The sequence below is a fragment of the Panulirus ornatus genome, chromosome 2 (genome assembly GCF_036320965.1).
Source record: "Panulirus ornatus isolate Po-2019 chromosome 2, ASM3632096v1, whole genome shotgun sequence".
NCBI classification, from domain to species: Eukaryota; Metazoa; Arthropoda; class Malacostraca; order Decapoda; family Palinuridae; genus Panulirus; species Panulirus ornatus.
The window spans coordinates 96464424-96483526 of record NC_092225.1 but is presented as its reverse complement, the minus strand read 5'-3'; the positions used below and the strand labels follow the sequence as shown (position 1 = coordinate 96483526).

General features: G+C 46.1%; 1 protein-coding gene across 1 annotated transcript in view; it reads left to right on the top strand.

The window, feature by feature from the left end:
• The window catches only part of LOC139758662 (UBA-like domain-containing protein 2-B), a 199651-nt gene that overhangs the window by 41283 nt on the left and 139265 nt on the right, over window positions 1-19103 (top strand). The window contains exon 3 of the mRNA XM_071680241.1: window positions 1080-1148. Coding sequence (XP_071536342.1) covers window positions 1080-1148 — 69 coding nt within the window. The remainder of the gene's footprint in view (window positions 1-1079; window positions 1149-19103) is intronic.

Here is a 19103-nt window from a genome sequence, read left to right as displayed (position 1 = left end):
TATATATATATATATATATATATATATATATATATATATATATATATATACATCAGTTGGCCATATTGCGTTGGCGATGCTGGTAGCAATGGTGGCGGTGACGTAATGTACAGCCAGTGAGTGCTCAACCAACCCAGATGTTCCGTCGTTCCATCCAGCTGTGCCTACCCGGAGGATGAATCATATATATATATATATATATATATATATATATATATATATATATATATATATATATTGTGATTCTGTAACATTGTGAAGGTTGGGTCATTTTTCGTACATGGGCTATCTATTTGTTTATTTATTTATTTATCTATTTTTTAAGTTGATTCTGAACATTTATTGTTAAATTGCCTATTCGTGTGTTGTTAGAGGTAGGAGTTGGCAGCTGCAATGGTAAGAGCTTGTTTGGGGGGGTTAGGGGGTCGAGTTCAACCTGTGACCCACAACCCTTTTGAGTACCATTTGGGACACGACGGTGTGACCTTTGACCCGACTGGTAGTTTAAGGGGGCTTAGGCAGCCAGTCGTACTCCTCCACCCATTAGGGTCGTGCAGTCGTGCCCTAAGAGGACAAAAGGTTCAAGTGAACGGTGATTTAAGTAGTCGCTGATGCGTAAAGAGCTGGAGGATTGGTTCGTTTGATAATTTTACTCTCTCTCTCTCTCTCTCTCTCTCTCTCTCTCTCTCTCTCTCTCTCTCTCTCTCTCTCTCTCTCTCTCTCTCATAAGTAACAGTAATTAAGTAATTAAAAGATGTTTTAAGAGCTACAGGATTGGTCAGTAGACAACTCCTGTCTCTCTCTCTCTCTCTCTCTCTCTCTCTCTCTCTCTCTCTCTCTCTCTCTCTCTCTCTCTCTCTCTCTTAAGCAAGTAAGTAAGTAAGTAAGTAAGTGACAGTAATTAAGTAATTAATAAGATGTTTAAAGAGCTGCAGGATTGGTCAGTAGACAACTCTCTCTCTCTCTCTCTCTCTCTCTCTCTCTCTCTCTCTCTCTCTCTCTCTCTCTCTCTCTCTCTCTCTCTCAGTATCACGTGTCATGCTCACATTAAAGCTGGCCATGTTGTCTTATCTTTGCAGACCGCGCTAAGTATATTCTTCCAAGAGGCCGTTCCCAATGGCGGTGCGTCGCAACATCATCTAAACCATGTAAGTACCCCTGCAGACCTACCTACTGAACTACCTACGTAACTACCTAGCCAACGTCTACCTACCTACCTGGCTGACGTCTACCTACCTACTTACCTACCTACCTGGTTGACGTCTTCCTACCTACCTACCTGGCTAATGTCTACCTACCTACCTACCAACCTAGTTGACGTCTTCCTACCTACCTACCTGGTTGACGTCTTCCTACCTACCTACCTGGCTAATGTCTACCTACCTCCCTACCTACCTACCTGGTTGACGTCTTCCTACCTACCTACCTGGTTGACGTCTTCCTACCTACCTACCTGGCTAATGTCTACCTACCTACCTACCTACCTACCTAGTTGACGTCTTCCTACCTACCTACCTGGTTGACGTCTTCCTACCTACCTACCTGGCTAATGTCTACCTACCTACCTACCTACCTACCTAGTTGACGTCTTCTTACCTACCTACCTACCTGGTTGACGTCTTCCTACCTACCTACCTGGCTAATGTCTACCTACCTACCTACCTGGCTGACGCCTACCTTCCTACCTACCTGGCTAACGCCTAACCTACCTACCTAGCTAGCGTCTAACCTGCCTACTAACCTAGCTAACGTCTACGTATCTACCTACTAACCTACCTAGGTAACGTCTTTGTACATATCTATTTACTTATCTGCCTACTTATCTACTTAACCTGGCTAATGTCTGTCTTTCTACCTACCTACAAACCTACGTACATACATACCTATTTACCTTCCTACCTACATACGTACGTACCTACTTACCTGCCTCTACCTACATTATTACATACATACCTATTTACCTACGTACCTACTTACCTGCCTACCTACACACCTACTTACATACATTCCTACTTACCTACCTCCATACATACCTACTTACCTGCCTACCTACCTACCTACCTACCTACATACATACATACATACATACATACATACGTACGTACCTACTTACCTACCTACCTACATACATACATACTCACCTGCATACCTACCTACATACATACATACCTGCATACATGCATACATACATGCATACATACATACATACGTACATACATACATATTCACCTACATACCTACCTACCTATATACATACATACCTGCATACATACATATATACATACATACATACATACATACATATTCACCTACATACCTACCTACCTACCTACATACATACCTGCATACATACATACATATTCACCTACATACCTACCTACCTACCTACCTACCTACATACATACATACATACATACATACATACACACATATTCACCTACATACCTACCTACCTACATACATACATACATACATACCTGCATACATACATACATACATACATACATACATACATACATACATACATACATACATATTCACCTACATACCTACCTACCTACCTACATACATACATACATACATACATACATATTCACCTACATACCTACCTACCTACATACATACATACTGCATACATACATACATACATACATACATACATACATACATATTCACCTACCTACCTACCTACCTACATACATACATACATACATACATACATACATACATACATATTCACCTACATACCTACCTACCTACATACATACATACCTGCATACATACATACATACATACATACATACATACATACATATTCACCTACATACATACCTACCTACCTACATACATACATACATACATATTCACCTACATACCTACCTACCTACCTACATACATACATACATACATACATACATACATACATACATACATACATATTCACCTACATACCTACCTACCTACATACATACATACCTGCATACATACCTACTTACCTAATTACCTCCTTACTTACCTAATGTATACTTACCATTTGTAGCCGCCATGGCATTAGAATCTGATATACAAGGTTAGTATACCGGCCCGGCACAGGTTACTCTACTGGTGGACTGTTAGAATACCGGGTTCGGGGTTTACTCTGCCGGTAGACTGGGTTAGAATACCGGGTTCGGGGTTTACTCTGCCGGTAGAATGGGTTAGAATACCGGTTCGGAGTTTACTCTGCCGGTAGACTGGGCGGGGTTAGAAAACCGGCAGGAAGGGTTTAATGTACCAGTAGACGAGAGGAATACTAGTGACCGGGATTTCTGCACCGGTAGACCGGGTTAGGCGACCGGCAGAGGAAGGTTAATGGACCGGCAGATTGGGCTAAAGTACCGGCCAGGCGCGTTTTGTGTTTGGCCACACTGCGCATGCGCGGCGCTCCACCCCAAAAAAAACAAAACAAAATCGTTTTCTATGGTTTTTATGGGGTTTCTATAATTAATATGATTATATCTCGGTCATCAGTGATATAAAAGGGGGTTCATTTAAACGTGCAGTGTGATCATTCTTGTCGTACGCGTCGTGGTCGTATTAAAAAAAAAAGGGTATTCGCGGGTGCACGAATCGGTTCGTGGTATTTTCAACGAAGCCACCATGACCAGTGTTCGTGGCCGGGCCTAACTTAGCGTAGGTGAAGTGTGTGCGTAACGGAGTGTAGGAACTACGGATGTGAGTGGGATTCAGCGTAGGTCGAACGCAGGGAAATTGTTTGTGGCCTGCTTATGAGTAGGGAAATTGTTTGTGGCCTACTTATGAGTAGGGAAATTGTTTGTGGCCTACTTATGAGTAGGGAAATTGTTTGTGGCCTGCTTATGAGTAGGGAAAGTTTTTGTGCCCTACTTGTAAGTAGGGAAATTGTTTGTTCTTAAAAGCTGGGAAATTGTTTGTGTCCTACTTATGAACTGGGAAATTGTTTGTGTCCTACTTATGAACTGGGAAATTGTTTGTGTCCTACTTATGAACTGGGAAATTGTTTGTGTACTACTTATGAACTGGGAAATTGTTTGTGTCCTACTTATGAAGTGGGAAATTGTTTGTGTCCTACTTTTAAGCAGGGAAATTGTTTGTGTCGTAGTTATAAGTAGGGATAATGTTTGTGTCCTACTCATAAGTAAGAATTTTGTTTGTGTCCCTGGTTATAAGTTGGGATATATTTTGTGTCCCTATTTATGAATAGGGAAATTGGTTGTAGCCAAGTTGTTGGGGGTAAATTTTTTTGTTTCTATATGTAGCTTAGTGAAAAGAGTATGAAAAATATATGTATAATATTATACATTTATATTATAGTAAGGAAGGCCTTGTGAACGTGATTTTTATTTTCTCTTTTTTTTTTTTTTTTTTGAGCGTAGTGAACAGTGTACGAGAAATTTACGCAGGATGGAAGTGTATTGCATCAGATGTGTTCGTGGCTTTGAAGCGCACGGTGTTGTTTTGGTTTCCGGTGACGTTAATTACGAAGAGAATGTCCCGTAACGTTATTGTTATACAACCTCAGAACCCCCCACAGTACAACAAACCCCCCCAGAACCCCCACAGTACAACACCCCCTCTCAGAACCCCCACAGTACAACACCCCCTCTCAGAACCCCCACAGTACAACACCCCCTCTCAGAACCCCCACAGTACAACACCCCCAGAACCCCCACAGTACAACACCCTCCCCCAGAACCCCCACAGTGCATACGCCCTAGAACCCCATCTGTGTGTGGGGGGGGAGTCGTTCGTACGTCTTCCTCAGGGGTCGCTCCGTCGTGCTCAAGGGCCGCACGTATGGTCGTGCTCAAGGGTCGCTCCGTCGAGCTCAAGGGCCATATCGTCGTGCTCAAGGGCCTTACCGTCGTGCTTAAGGGCCTTACCGTCGTGCTGAAGGGCCGCACCGTCGTGCTCAAGGGCCGCACCGCCGTGCTCAAGGGCCTTACCGTCGTGCTCAAGGGTCGCTCCGTCGTGCTCAAGGGCCGCACCGCCGTACTCAAGGGCCTTACCGTCGTGCTCAAGGGTCGCTCCGTCGTGCTCAAGGGCCTTACCGCCGTGCTCAAGGGCCGTAACGTCGTGCTTAAGGGCCATACCGTCGTGCTCAAGGGCCTTACCGTCGTGCTCAAGGGCCGTAATGTCGTGCTTAAGGGCCGTACCGTCGTGCTCAAGGGCCGAACCGTCGTGCTCAGGGGTCGCTCCTCCGTGCTCAAGGGCCATACTATCGTCCTCAAGGGCCATATCGTCGTGCTCAAGGACCATATCGTCGTGCTCAAGGACACGTATCGTCGTGCTCAAGGACACGTACCGTCGTACTCAAGGACACGTAGGGTCGCTCCGTCGTACTCAAGGGCCATACCGTCGTGCTCAAGGGCCGTACCGTCGTCCTCAAGGGCCGTACCATCGTCCTCAAGGGCCGTACCGTCATGCCCAAGGACACATACCGTCGTGCTCAAGGACACGTACCGTCGTACTCAAGGACACGTAGGGTCGCTCCGTCGCACTCAAGGGCCGTACCTACAGTCGTGCTCAAGGGCCGTACCGTCGTCCTCAAGGACACGTATCGTCGTGCTCAAGGACACGTACCGTCGTACTCAAGGACACGTAGGGTCGCTCCGTCGTGCTCAAGGACACATACCGTCGTGCTCAAGGACACGCACCGTCGTACTCAAGGACACGTACCGTCGGCCTCAAGGGCCGTACCATCGTCCTCAAAGGCCGTACCGTCATGCCCAAGGACACATACCGTCGTGCTCAAGGACACGTACCGTCGTACTCAAGGACACGTAGGGTCGCTCCGTCGCACTCAAGGGCCGTACCTACAGTCGTGCTCAAGGGCCGTACCGTCGTACTCAAGGACACGTACCGTCGTGCTCAAGGACACGTACCGTCGTACTCAAGGAGACGTACCGTCATACCCAAGGACACGCGTACCGTCGTACTCACGGACAGATACCGTCATGCTCAAGGACACGTACCGTCGTACTCAAGGAGACGTACCGTCGTGCTCAAGGACACGTACCGTCGTGCTCAAGGACACGTACCGTCGTGCTCAAGGACACGTACCGTCGTGCTCAAGGACACGTACTGTCGTACTCTCATGTAGGGTATCAGGACCGTGGCGTTTTTTTTTTTATTTTTCAAGTGTAGAGAGTAATGGTTGGTGAGTGTGGCATTACTGTACTGTGTCTCTCGCCGCTGGCAAGAAGTGTGGTGGCGGCAGCTGCCGTGTTGGGTACGGTGCCGCGGGCGGAGATAGAGAGAGGGTTTTTCTAACCTAGATGGCGAGCGGGTCGACATGCGAGACGCATTCTGCATTCCTGTCTAGCCCCTTTTATTATTATTATTATTATTATTATTATTATTATTATTATTATTATTATTATCATTACTATTTTTTTTTTTTTTTTTTTTTTTTTATACTTTGTCGCTGTCTCCCGCGTTTGCGAGGTAGCGCAAGGAAACAGACGAAAGAAATGGCCCACCCCCCCCCCCCCCATACACATGTACATACACACGTCCACACACGCAAATATACATACCTACACAGCTTTCCATGGTTTACCCCAGATGCTTCACATGCCTTGATTCACTCCACTGACAGCACGTCAACCCCTGTATACCACATCGCTCCAATTCACTCTATTCCTTGCCCTCCTTTCACCCTCCTGCATGTTCAGGCCCCGATCACACAAAATCTTTTTCACTCCATCTTTCCACCTCCAATTTGGTCTCCCTCTTCTCCTCGTTCCCTCCACCTCCGACACATATATCCTCTTGGTCAATCTTTCCTCACTCATTCTCTCCATGTGCCCAAACCACTTCAAAACACCCTCTTCTGCTCTCTCAACCACGCTCTTTTTATTTCCACACATCTCTCTTACCCTTACGTTACTTACTCGATCAAACCACCTCACACCACACATTGTCCTCAAACATCTCATTTCCAGCACATCCATCCTCCTGCGCACAACTCTATCCATAGCCCACGCCTCGCAACCATACAACATTGTTGGAACCACTATTCCTTCAAACATACCCATTTTTGCTTTCCGAGATAATGTTCTCGACTTCCACACATTTTTCAAGGCTCCCAAAATTTTCGCCCCCTCACCCACCCTATGATCCACTTCCGCTTCCATGGTTCCATCCGCTGACAGATCCACTCCCAGATATCTAAAACACTTCACTTCCTCCAGTTTTTCTCCATTCAAACTCACCTCCCAATTGACTTGACCCTCAACCCTACTGTACCTAATAACCTTGCTCTTATTGACATTTACTCTTAACTTTCTTCTTCCACACACTTTACCAAACTCAGTCACCAGCTTCTGCAGTTTCTCACATGAATCAGCCACCAGCGCTGTATCATCAGCGAACAACAACTGACTCACTTCCCAAGCTCTCTCATCCCCAACAGACTTCATACTTGCCCCTCTTTCCAGGACTCTTGCATTTACCTCCCTAACAACCCCATCCATAAACAAATTAAACAACCATGGAGACATCACACACCCCTGCCGCAAACCTACATTCACTGAGAACCAATCACTTTCCTCTCTTCCTACACGTACACATGCCTTACATCATTATTAATATTATTATTATTATTGTTCTTCTTCTTCTTCTTCTTCTTCTTCTTCTTCTTCTTATTATTATTATTATTATTATTATTAGTAGTAGTAGTAGTAGTAGTAGTAGTATCATTATTGTTACTATTATTATTATTATCATTATTAATATTATTATTATTATTGTTGTTATTATTATTATTATTATTATTATTATTATTATTATTATTATTATTATCATTATTACTATTATTGTTATTATTGTTATTATTTATTATTATTATTATTATTATTATTTGCCTTCGTCGTGAAACACTGGCGTTTGTGCCAAGTCTCTTAGGATGGAACATGCTCTGTTACGATTTTTATTGTATTCTCGTAATGAATTTTTCGTTTCCATATTTACCGTATTTTTCTTTGAGCGTATGATATGCGTTTCTTACGAAGGGTCTGCTTTATATATATATATATATATATATATATATATATATATATATATATATATATATATATATATATATATATAGGCTGTGCACTCTAAACAAACGTGTCTGTTGACCGTTTGTTTGTTCTGGGAATTTATCTGAGCCTTTATGTATGTACAGCGAGAAAATGTGCACCCTGGTTAAATATTGCAAGAAGTCGGGGGGGGCTTATCGTGGTATAAGAGAAATGTTTATTTAGAGTTATTGCTAAGCGAGAGGGGTTGCTCGATGCAGCAGGGATGTGTTTCGTAACTCTATATAGATGTTTTTTTTTCCCCTCTACCGTAAAATAATTTTGCTGGCCTTAGAATGTGACAGTGAGGGTTTGGGCACCAAGTTTAGGACATCCGTCTTCGTATACCCCGGCGATGTAGATTGTAATGTCCTCTTGATTGATTGTATGAAAATGTATTTGAAGTTATCCGCTGTTACTTTCTGGGTGAAGTTGTTATCTATTTCTCCCGTATTTAGAACCCTTCCGTGACTAGAGGTAAGGTTGTTTTGAAATGTTGCTTTATTCTTGTGATAAACTCTTCGTATAGGTTTGATCTGGCGTGTTTTTTACATTCAGAGGTACGTTAAAGTCCATATCGTTACACGGTATAGTAATTTTTTTTTCTCTCTCTCCCCCCAACGTATGACATTTGTTGAATAGTATTGGGTCTTCACGTATAAAGTGGAGGAATTGATTATTGGGATTATTTAGTTCATTGTTTATGTACGTGTGTGGTTATAAAGACTTTTGATAGAAAAAAAGATCTATACATTTTTTTTTTTTTTGAAACGTATGTATGTATATACATCGTAACGGTGATGGTGTCATTATTAAGATTGGAATTGTGTTTCATTAACATATAAGCTTACGTTACGTTGCGTTACGTTACGTTACGTTATTGGAATTGTGTTTCGTTAACATTTAAGCTTGCGTTACGTTGCGTTACGTTACGTTATTGGAATTGTGTTTCATTAACATTTAAGCTTACGATACGTTGCGTTACGTTACGTTACGTTATTGGAATTGTGTTTCATTAACATTTAAGCTTACGATACGTTGCGTTACGTTACGTTACGTTATTGGAATTGTGTTTCGTTAACATTTAAGCTTGCGTTACGTTACGTTACGTTATTGGAATTGTTTCATTAACATTTAAGCTTACGATACGTTGCGTTACGTTACGTTACGTTATTGGAATTGTGTTTCATTAACATTTAAGCTTACGTTACGTTGCGTTACGTTACGTTACGTTATTGGAATTGTGTTTCATTAACATTTAAGCTTACGATACGTTGCGTTACGTTACGTTACGTTATTGGAATTGTGTTTCATTAACATTTAAGCTTACTTTACGTTGCGTTACGTTACGTTATTGGAATTGTGTTTCATTAACATTTAAGCTTACGTTGCGTTACGTTATGTTACGTTACGTTACTACTGCGTTACAGAAGGATTTCCCGGCGGCGCTGATGGCGTGCGTCACGCACGTAACAGGCACTCTACCCACCACCACTCTGTTATTTATTGGGTCCTTTGGAATTTCCGACGTGACGGGAACGCCTTCACTGTTACGGCAAAACTTTCGCCCGACCTTCACAGTGTCTATCATTGCCTCGAATGCATCACGGGGGAGAGACAAGACTTGGTCATCCTCGCTGGCTCCCGAGACATGTGTCGGAACATCCACAAGAGAAGCGCGTCGCTCTAATCGGAATATTAGGTTGGAGGAGACTCTTTTAAGTGGGCTGTGTTTTCCGCATGTGAGAGAGAGAGAGAGAGAGAGAGAGAGAGAGAGAGAGAGAGAGAGAGAGAGAGAGAGAGAGAGAGAGAGAGAGAGAGAATATGTGTGGATTCTCTTATTTCGGTGCGTACCAGGGCTTCTCTGCCACTGTTATTCAAGCATAGCGCGTTACTGGAGACGGGTTGATACTGGTAACGGTGTAAGACAGACAGACAGACAGACACAGTGGTTTATTGGGGTTGATACCGGTAACAGTGTAAGACAGACAGACACAGTGGTTTATTGGGGTTGATACTGGTAACAGTGTAAGACAGAGAGACACAGATAGACACAGTGGTTTATTGGGGTTGATACTGGTAACAGTGTAAGACAGACAGACACAGTGGTTTATTGGGGTTGATACCGGTAACAGTGTAAGACAGACAGACACAGTGGTTTATTGGGGTTGATACTGGTAACAGTGTAAGACAGAGAGACACAGATAGACACAGTGGTTTATTGGGGTTGATGCTGGTAACAGTGTAAGACAGACAGACACAGTGGTTTATTGGGGTTGATACTGGTAACAGTGTAAGACAGACAGACACAGTGGTTTATTGGGGTTGATACTGGTAACAGTGTAAGACAGACAGACAGACAGACACAGTGGTTTATTAGGGTTGATACTGGTAACGGTGTAAGACAGACAGACAGACAGACAGTGGTTTATTGGGGTTGATACTGGTAACAGTGTAAGACAGACAGACAGACAGACAGTGGTTTATTGGGGTTGATATTGGTAACAGTGTAAGACAGATAGACAGACAGTGGTTTATTGGGGTTGATATTGGTAACAGTGTAAGACAGATAGACAGACAGTGATTTATTGGGGTTGATACTGGTAACAGTGTAAGACAGATAGACAGACAGACAGATACAGTGGTTTATTGGGGTTGATACTGGTAACAGTGTAAGACAGATAGACAGACAGACAGATACAGTGGTTTATTGGGGTTGATACTGGTAACAGTGTAAGACAGATAGACAGACAGACAGATACAGTGGTTTATTGGGGTTGATACTGGTAACAGTGTAAGACAGATAGACAGACAGACAGATACAGTGGTTTATTGGGGTTGATACTGGTAACGGTGTAAGACAGACAGACAGACAGACACAGTGGTTTATTAGGGTTGATACTGGTAACGGTGTAAGACAGACAGACAGACAGATACAGTGGTTTATTGGTAAGAATTACATGGCTGGCGTATTAATATAGTGAGCGCGTGCGTGTTTACATGCAAGAAAATCTATAGTTAGATCTAACACGTCAACAATAACGTTGATAAAAAAACAAGTTAAAAGCCAAACTCTCACTCAATAAGAAATGTATTCAGAGCATGAATTGATAAAGTGTTATGTAGTGCAGTGTGAATTTGCAAGCGAAGTAGTGACGTAGTGCGTATTGTGATGCGCGAGTTCGCCAGCGTAGCGTAGTGCAGTGTTCGTCAGCGTAGCGTAGTGCAGTGTTCGCCAGCGTAGCGTAGTGCAGTGTTCGTCAGCGTAGCGTAGTGCAGTGTTCGCCAGCGTAGCGTAGTGCAGTGGTCGTCAGCGTAGCGTAGTGCAGTGTTCGCCAGCGTAGCGTAGTGCAGTGTTCGTCAGCGTAGCGTAGTGCAGTGTTCGTCAGCGTAGCGTAGTGCAGTGTTCGTCAGCGTAGCCTACGTAGTGCAGTGTTCGTCAGCGTAGCGTAGTGTAGTGTTCGTCAGCGTAGCCTACGTAGTGCAGTGTTCGCCAGCGTAGCGTAGTGCAGTGTTCGCCAGCGTAGCGTAGTGCAGTGTTCGTCAGCGTAGCGTAGTGCAGTGTTCGTCAGCGTAGTGTAGTGCAGTGTTCGTCAGCGTACGTAGTGCAGTGTTCGTCAGCGTAGCGTAGTGCAGTGTTCGTCAGCGTAGCCTACGTAGTGCAGTGTTCGCCAGCGTAGCGTAGTGCAGTGTTCGTCAGCGTAGCGTAGTGCAGTGTTCGCCAGCGTAGCGTAGTGAAGTGTTCTCCAGCGTAGCGTAGTGCAGTGTTCGTCAGCGTAGCGTAGTGCAGTGTTCGCCAGCGTAGCCTGCGTAGTGCAGTGTTCGCCATCGTAGCGTAGTGCAGTGTTCTTCAGCGTAGCGTAGTGCAGTGTTCTTCAGCGTAGCGTAGTGCAGTGTTCGTCAGCGTAGCCTACGTAGTGCAGTGTTCGTCAGCGTAGCGTAGTGCAGTGTTCGCGAGCGTAGCGTAGTGCAGTGTTCGTCAGCGTAGCGTAGTGCAGTGTTCGCCAGCATAGCGTAGTGCAGTGTTCGCCAGCGTAGCGTAGTGCAGTGTTCGTCAGCGTAGCCTACGTAGTGCAGTGTTCGTCAGCGTAGCGTAGTGCAGTGTTCGCCAGCGTAGCGTAGTGCAGTGTTCGTCAGCGTAGCGTAGTGCAGTGTTCGTCAGCGTAGCGTAGTGCAGTGTTCGCCAGCGTAGCGTAGTGCAGTGTTCGTCAGCGTAGCCTACGTAGTGCAGTGTTCGTCAGCGTAGCGTAGTGCAATGTTCGTCAGCGTAGCGTAGTGCAGTGTTCGTCAGCGTAGCGTAGTGCAGTGTTCGCCAGCGTAGCTTAGTGCAGTGTTCGTCAGCGTAGCCTACGTAGTGCAGTGTTCGTCAGCGTAGCGTAGTGCAATGTTCGTCAGCGTAGCGTAGTGCAGTGTTCGCCAGCGTAGCGTAGTGCAGTGTTCGCCAGCGTAGCGTAGTGCAGTGTTCGTCAGCGTAGCCTACGTAGTGCAGTGTTCGCCAGCGTAGCGTAGTGCAGTGTTCGCTAGCGTAGCGTAGTGCAGTGTTCGTCAGCGTAGCCTACATAGTGCAGTGTTCGCCAGCGTAGCGTTGTGCAGTGTTCACAGTTACACGTCAGTTTACGCGTCGGTGTGTGTGTGTGTATTTAAGGCGGTAAACTTTGGCCCAAGTTTCCACCCTGAAGAAGCACGTATTTTAGTCCCGTGTTTACTGTACGAGATTAGGATTGGCGTCGGGGGGGGGCGCGGGCGGGGCGCGGGCCCCCCCTTTGTTTATAAGGTGACGTAAGACGTGGCAGGGACACAGAGAGGTATATCATCGTGCGCCGGTGGATGCTCAGATGTGACCGGGTATTGTGGCTCGTACATCGCAGTGGGTTGTGAAGTGGGTTGTGATAAAATTGTGTTTAGCCTTGTGGATGAGAAGTATCGCGTGAAGATGTTTGATGTAGACAGGAGTTCTGTGGCGGTACGATACTTGAGCACGAAGTTACGATCCTTGAATGGGATTTTAATTTTTTTTCCTGTGATTCCAAAGGGTTCAGGTTAAAGGCTAGGCTATCCTACCGAAGGGCAGAACCGTGCTCAAGGGCAGTCGTACAGTCGTGTTCAAGGGCAGTCGTACAGTCGTGCTCAAGGGCCCAGTCGTACAGCCGTGCTCAAGAGTCCAGTCGTACAGCCGTGCTCAAGGGCCCAGCAGTACAGTCGTGTTCAAGGGCCCAGTCGTACAGTCGTGTTCAAGGGCAGCAGTACAGCCGTACTCAAGAGCCCAGCAGTACAGCCGTGCTCAAGGGCCCAGTCGTACAGCCGTGCTCACGGGTCCAGTCGTACAGCCGTGCTCAAGGGCCTAGCAGTACAGTCGTGTTCAAGGGCCCAGTCGTACAGCCGTGCTCAAGGGCCCAGCAGTACAGTCGTGTTCAAGGGCCCAGTCGTACAGTCGTGCTCAAGAGCCCAGCAGTACAGTCGTGTTCAAGGGCCCAGTCGTACAGCCGTGCTCAAGGGCCCAGCAGTACAGTCGTGTTCAAGGGCCCAGTCGTACAGTCGTGCTCAAGAGCCCAGCAGTACAGTCGTGTTCAAGGGCCCAGTCGTACAGCCGTGCTCAAGGGCCCAGCAGTACAGTCGTGTTCAAGGGCAGCAGTACAGCCGTGCTCAAGGGCCCAGTCGTACAGTCGTGTTCAAGGAGTGTTCCTGCTCCAGGTTGAGGTGGGAGAGATGGTGTGCGGTGCGAGAGAGAGAGAGAGAGCTCGCATGGTTGTAGCCTGTGTGTCCGGTGCTCTTAAAACCGCCTCCTTCATTCAGCGCCTGCCTTGAGAGATGTTGACAAACACATTGCTCTATTTCTGGGTTGCGCACGGCCCCGCACGATGAACCGAGGTATGTTGACATCTTTTTTTTAAAAAAAAAAAGAAAAAAAAAAGAGGGTTGGAGGTGGGTGAGAGGGGTAGTTGCAGCCAGCCTATATTTATAGCGGTTCGTTCCGTAAACGTCGCCCATCGCCTCCCAGCTGACTGTACTGTACTTGAAGACCTCTCGAGTAATTCCCCGCCGCGATGGCTAAGTGTTGGCTTGTGTCCGGCGTGCTATAAAGGAGGCAGCCTCCTCCTCCTCCCCTTCCTCCTCCTCCTCCTCCTCCTCCTCCACCCCCAGTCCCCTAAAGTGGCCGCCTGGCATCGATAATTTTAGTTCGTGGTGGTGCTGGTGGGGCGGGTGGGGGGGTCCCTGCAGCAGATAATGGGAAGTGGTGGGAGGGGACATAGGCTCCGCGCGCGCGCGCGCCCGGCTAGGCTAGGCTAAAGCCTATTAGTTATGGCGGTGGACGTTGACTCGCCCTTGTAGTTTTGGGCCCGGTCGCCACCCAAGGCCGTAAGTAGGGTCCAGGATACCAGACATCAAATCGTCTGTTCACAAACCTGTATATATATATATATATATATATATATATATATATATATATATATATATATATATATATATATATATATATATATATATATATATTCCTATGAGTCCACGGAGAAAATAAAACACGAAAAGTTCCTAAGTGCACTTTCGTGTAATAATCACATCATCACGGGAGACACAAGAGAGAAATATAACAGTCAGTTGATATACATCGAAAAGACGAAGCTAGGACGCCATTTGGTAAACATGTGATATCATGAGTTTTTTGTTTCCATGAAGGCTACGGGCGAGCAGGGGGATTGGATGGTTCATGACAGGCGAAGAAGGTACGCATGAGTGTCCTTCAAGGTGACAGGAATAGGATTTTTTTTTTTAAGTACTTCGTCCCTACGCATTCCGTTAGGCTTAGTTCTTTGGGAGTGCGGGTGGGAGTAGGGTCGTCGTTATGAACTTGGTAGACGACTTCCAAGGTTGATGGGGGATTGGGATGGGGTGAGGTGGGGAGAAGGGAGGAGGAGAGTCGTCGACCACAGCCTACTGGTGTCTGGTAGTTTGAACCACGACGGCGGCGGTCGTGCCACCCGGTGGGAGCCTAGCCAAAGCCTATAACCTCGCCCGCTCGCCAGTAAGACCAGGCTGGCCATTGGTTAGCACGAAGACCCCCTTAGCACGAAGACCCGCAAGTGCCGGAGGGAGCCGCTGATGGGATGAAGACCTTTGATTTACCATGTTTGTCTTCCCTGATCGCCTCCATGATTTTGACCCCGTGAGATCGGGGATGACCCGCCCTGCGAAGATGTACGACCCGCGAGGCAAGGCATGGTATGATCTCACTCTGGGTTTGATATCCCTCAAAAGGGGGCCATACAGTCGAGCACCCAGGCATTGAGGAATGAGATGTAAAATGACGTAGGTTGAAAGGCTTTTGTTTCTCACGTCTTGTAGTGATCGCAGTCTTTCTTGAATATATATATATATATATATATATATATATATATATATATATATATATATATATATATATAAATTTTTTTTTTTTTTTTTTTTTTTTTTTTGCTTTGTCGCTGTCTCCCGCGTTTGCGAGGTAGCGTAAGGAAACAGACGAAAGAAATGGCCCAACCCACCCCCATACACATGTGTATACATACGTCCACACACGCAAATATACATACCTACACAGCTTTCCATGGTTTACCCCAGACGCTTCACATGCCCTGATTCAATCCACTGCCAGCACGTCAACCCCGGTATACCACATCGCTCCAATTCACTCTATTCCTTGCCCTCTTTTCACCCTCCTGCATATTCAGGCCCCGATCACACAAAATCTTTTTCACTCCATCTTTCCACCTCCAATTTGGTCTCCCACTTCTCCTCGTTCCCTCCACCTCCGACACATATATCCTCTTGGTCAATCTTTCCTCACTCATTCTCTCCATGTGCCCAAACCATTTCAAAACACCCTCTTCTGCTCTCTCAACCACGCTCTTTTTATTTCCACACATCTCTCTTACCCTTACGTTACTTACTCGATCAAACCACCTCACACCACACATTGTCCTCAAACATCTCATTTCCAGCACATCCATCCTCCTGCGCACAACTCTATCCATAGCCCACGCCTCGCAACCATACAACATTGTTGGAACCACTATTCCTTCAAACATACCCATTTTTGCTTTCCGAGATAATGTTCTCGACTTCCACACATTCTTCAAGGCTCCCAGGATTTTCGCCCCCTCCCCCACCCTATGATCCACTTCCGCTTCCATGGTTCCATCCGCTGCCAGATCCACTCCCATATATCTAAAACACTTTACTTCCTCCAGTTTTTCTCCATTCAAACTTACCTCCCAATATATATATATATATATATATATATATATATATATATATATATATATATATATATATATATATATATATATATATATATATATATTTCAAGAGATCCCAGTGGTGCGCGTGATCTAGTATATGCACATAACCACAAGAAAATTGAAACACGGTAAGTTCCCAAGTGCACTTTCGTGTAATGATCACATCGTCAGGGGAGCTACAAGAATGAGATAGAAGTAGAACAGTCAGTTGATATTCAAGGAAGAGACGGAGCTAAGACGTCATTAGTAAACAAGCGTAACGCCTGTTTGCCAATTTTGTCTTAGCTACGTCTCTTCCTTGTATAACAACTGACTGTTCTACTTCTATCTCATTCTTGTAGCTCCCCTGACGATGTGATCATTACACGAAAGTGCACTTGGGAACTTACCGTGTTTCAATTTTCTTGTGGTTATGTGCATATACTAGATCATGCGCACCACTGCGATCTCTTGCAATATATATATATATATATATATATATATATATATATATATGATCATTACACGAAAGTTGCACTTGGGAAGTTGTCGCGTTTCATTTTCCTCGTGGTTTTATGCATACGCATATCTATCTATCTATCTATTGTGGCTCGTACATCGCAGTGGGTTGTAAAGTGGGTTGTGATAAAATTGTGTTTAGCCTTGTGGATGAGAAGTATCGCGTGAAGATGTTTGATGTAGACAGGAGTTCTGTGGCGGTACGATACTTGAGCACGAAGTTACGATCCTTGAATGGGATTTTAATTTTTTTTTCCTGTGATTCCAAAGGGTTCAGGTTAAAGGCTAGGGTATCCTACCGAAGGGCAGAACCGTGCTCAAGGGCAGTCGTACAGTCGTGTTCAAGGGCAGTCGTACAGTCGTGCTCAAGGGCCCAGTCGTACAGCCGTGCTCAAGAGTCCAGTCGTACAGCCGTGCTCAAGGGCCCAGCAGTACAGTCGTGTTCAAGGGCCCAGTCGTACAGTCGTGTTCAAGGGCAGCAGTACAGCCGTACTCAAGAGGCCAGCAGTACAGCCGTGCTCAAGGGCCCAGTCGTACAGCCGTGCTCACTGGTCCAGTCGTACAGCCGTGCTCAAGGGCCTAGCAGTACAGTCGTGTTCAAGGGCCCAGTCGTACAGCCGTGCTCAAGGGCCCAGCAGTACAGTCGTGTTCAAGGGCCCAGTCGTACAGTCGTGCTCAAGAGCCCAGCAGTACAGTCGTGTTCAAGGGCCCAGTCGTACAGCCGTGCTCAAGGGCCCAGCAGTACAGTCGTGTTCAAGGGCCCAGTCGTACAGTCGTGCTCAAGAGCCCAGCAGTACAGTCGTGTTCAAGGGCCCAGTCGTACAGCCGTGCTCAAGGGCCCAGCAGTACAGTCGTGTTCAAGGGCCCAGTCGTACAGTCGTGCTCAAGAGCCCAGCAGTACAGTCGTGTTCAAGGGCCCAGTCGTACAGCCGTGCTCAAGGGCCCAGCAGTACAGTCGTGTTCAAGGGCAGCAGTACAGCCGTGCTCAAGGGCCCAGTCGTACAGTCGTGTTCAAGGAGTGTTCCTGCTCCAGGTTGAGGTGGGAGAGATGGTGTGCGGTGCGAGAGAGAGAGAGAGAGAGAGAGAGAGAGAGAGAGAGAGAGAGGACTCGCATGGTTGTAGCCTGTGTGTCCGGTGCTCTTAAAACCGCCTCCTTCATTCAGCGCCTGCCTTGAGAGATGTTGACAAACACATTGCTCTATTTCTGGGTTGCGCACGGCCCCGCACGATGAACCGAGGTATGTTGACATCTTTTTTTTTAAAAAAAAAAGAAAAAAAAAAGAGGGTTGGAGGTGGGAGGAGAGGGGTAGTTGCAGCCAGCCTATATTTATAGCGGTTCGTTCCGTAAACGTCGCCCATCGCCTCCCAGCTGACTGTACTGTACTTGAAGACCTCTCGAGTATTTCCCCGCCGCGATGGCTAAGTGTTGGCTTGTGTCCGGCGTGCTATAAAGGAGGCAGCCTCCTCCTCCTCCCTCCTCCTCCTCCCCTTCCTCCTCCTCCTCCTCCTCCTCCTCCTCCTCCTCCTCCTCCTCCTCCTCCTCCTCCACCCCCAGTCCCCTAAAGTGGCCGCCTGGCATCGATAATTTTAGTTCGTGGTGGTGCAGGGGGGTGGGGGGTCCCTGCAGCAGATAATGGGAAGTGGTGGGAGGGGACATAGGCTCCGCGCGCGCGCGCGCCCGGCTAGGCTAGGCTAAAGCCTATTAGTTATGGCGGTGGACGTTGACTCGCCCTTGTAGTTTTGGGCCCGGTCGCCACCCAAGGCCGTAAGTAGGGTCCAGGATACCAGACATCAAATCGTCTGTTCACAAACCTGTATGTATATATATATATATATATATATATATATATATATATATATATATATATATATATATATATATATATATATTCCTATGAGTCCACGGAGAAAATAAAACACGAAAAGTTCCTAAGTGCACTTTCGTGTAATAATCACATCATCACGGGAGACACAAGAGAGAAATATAACAGTCAGTTGATATACATCGAAAAGACGAAGCTAGGACGCCATTTGGTAAACATGTGATATCATGAGTTTTTTGTTTCCATGAAGGCTACGGGCGAGCAGGGGGATTGGATGGTTCATGACAGGCGAAGAAGGTACGCATGAGTGTCCTTCAAGGTGACAGGAATAGGATTTTTTTTTTAAGTACTTCGTCCCTACGCATTCCGTTAGGCTTAGTTCTTTGGGAGTGCGGGTGGGAGTAGGGTCGTCGTTATGAACT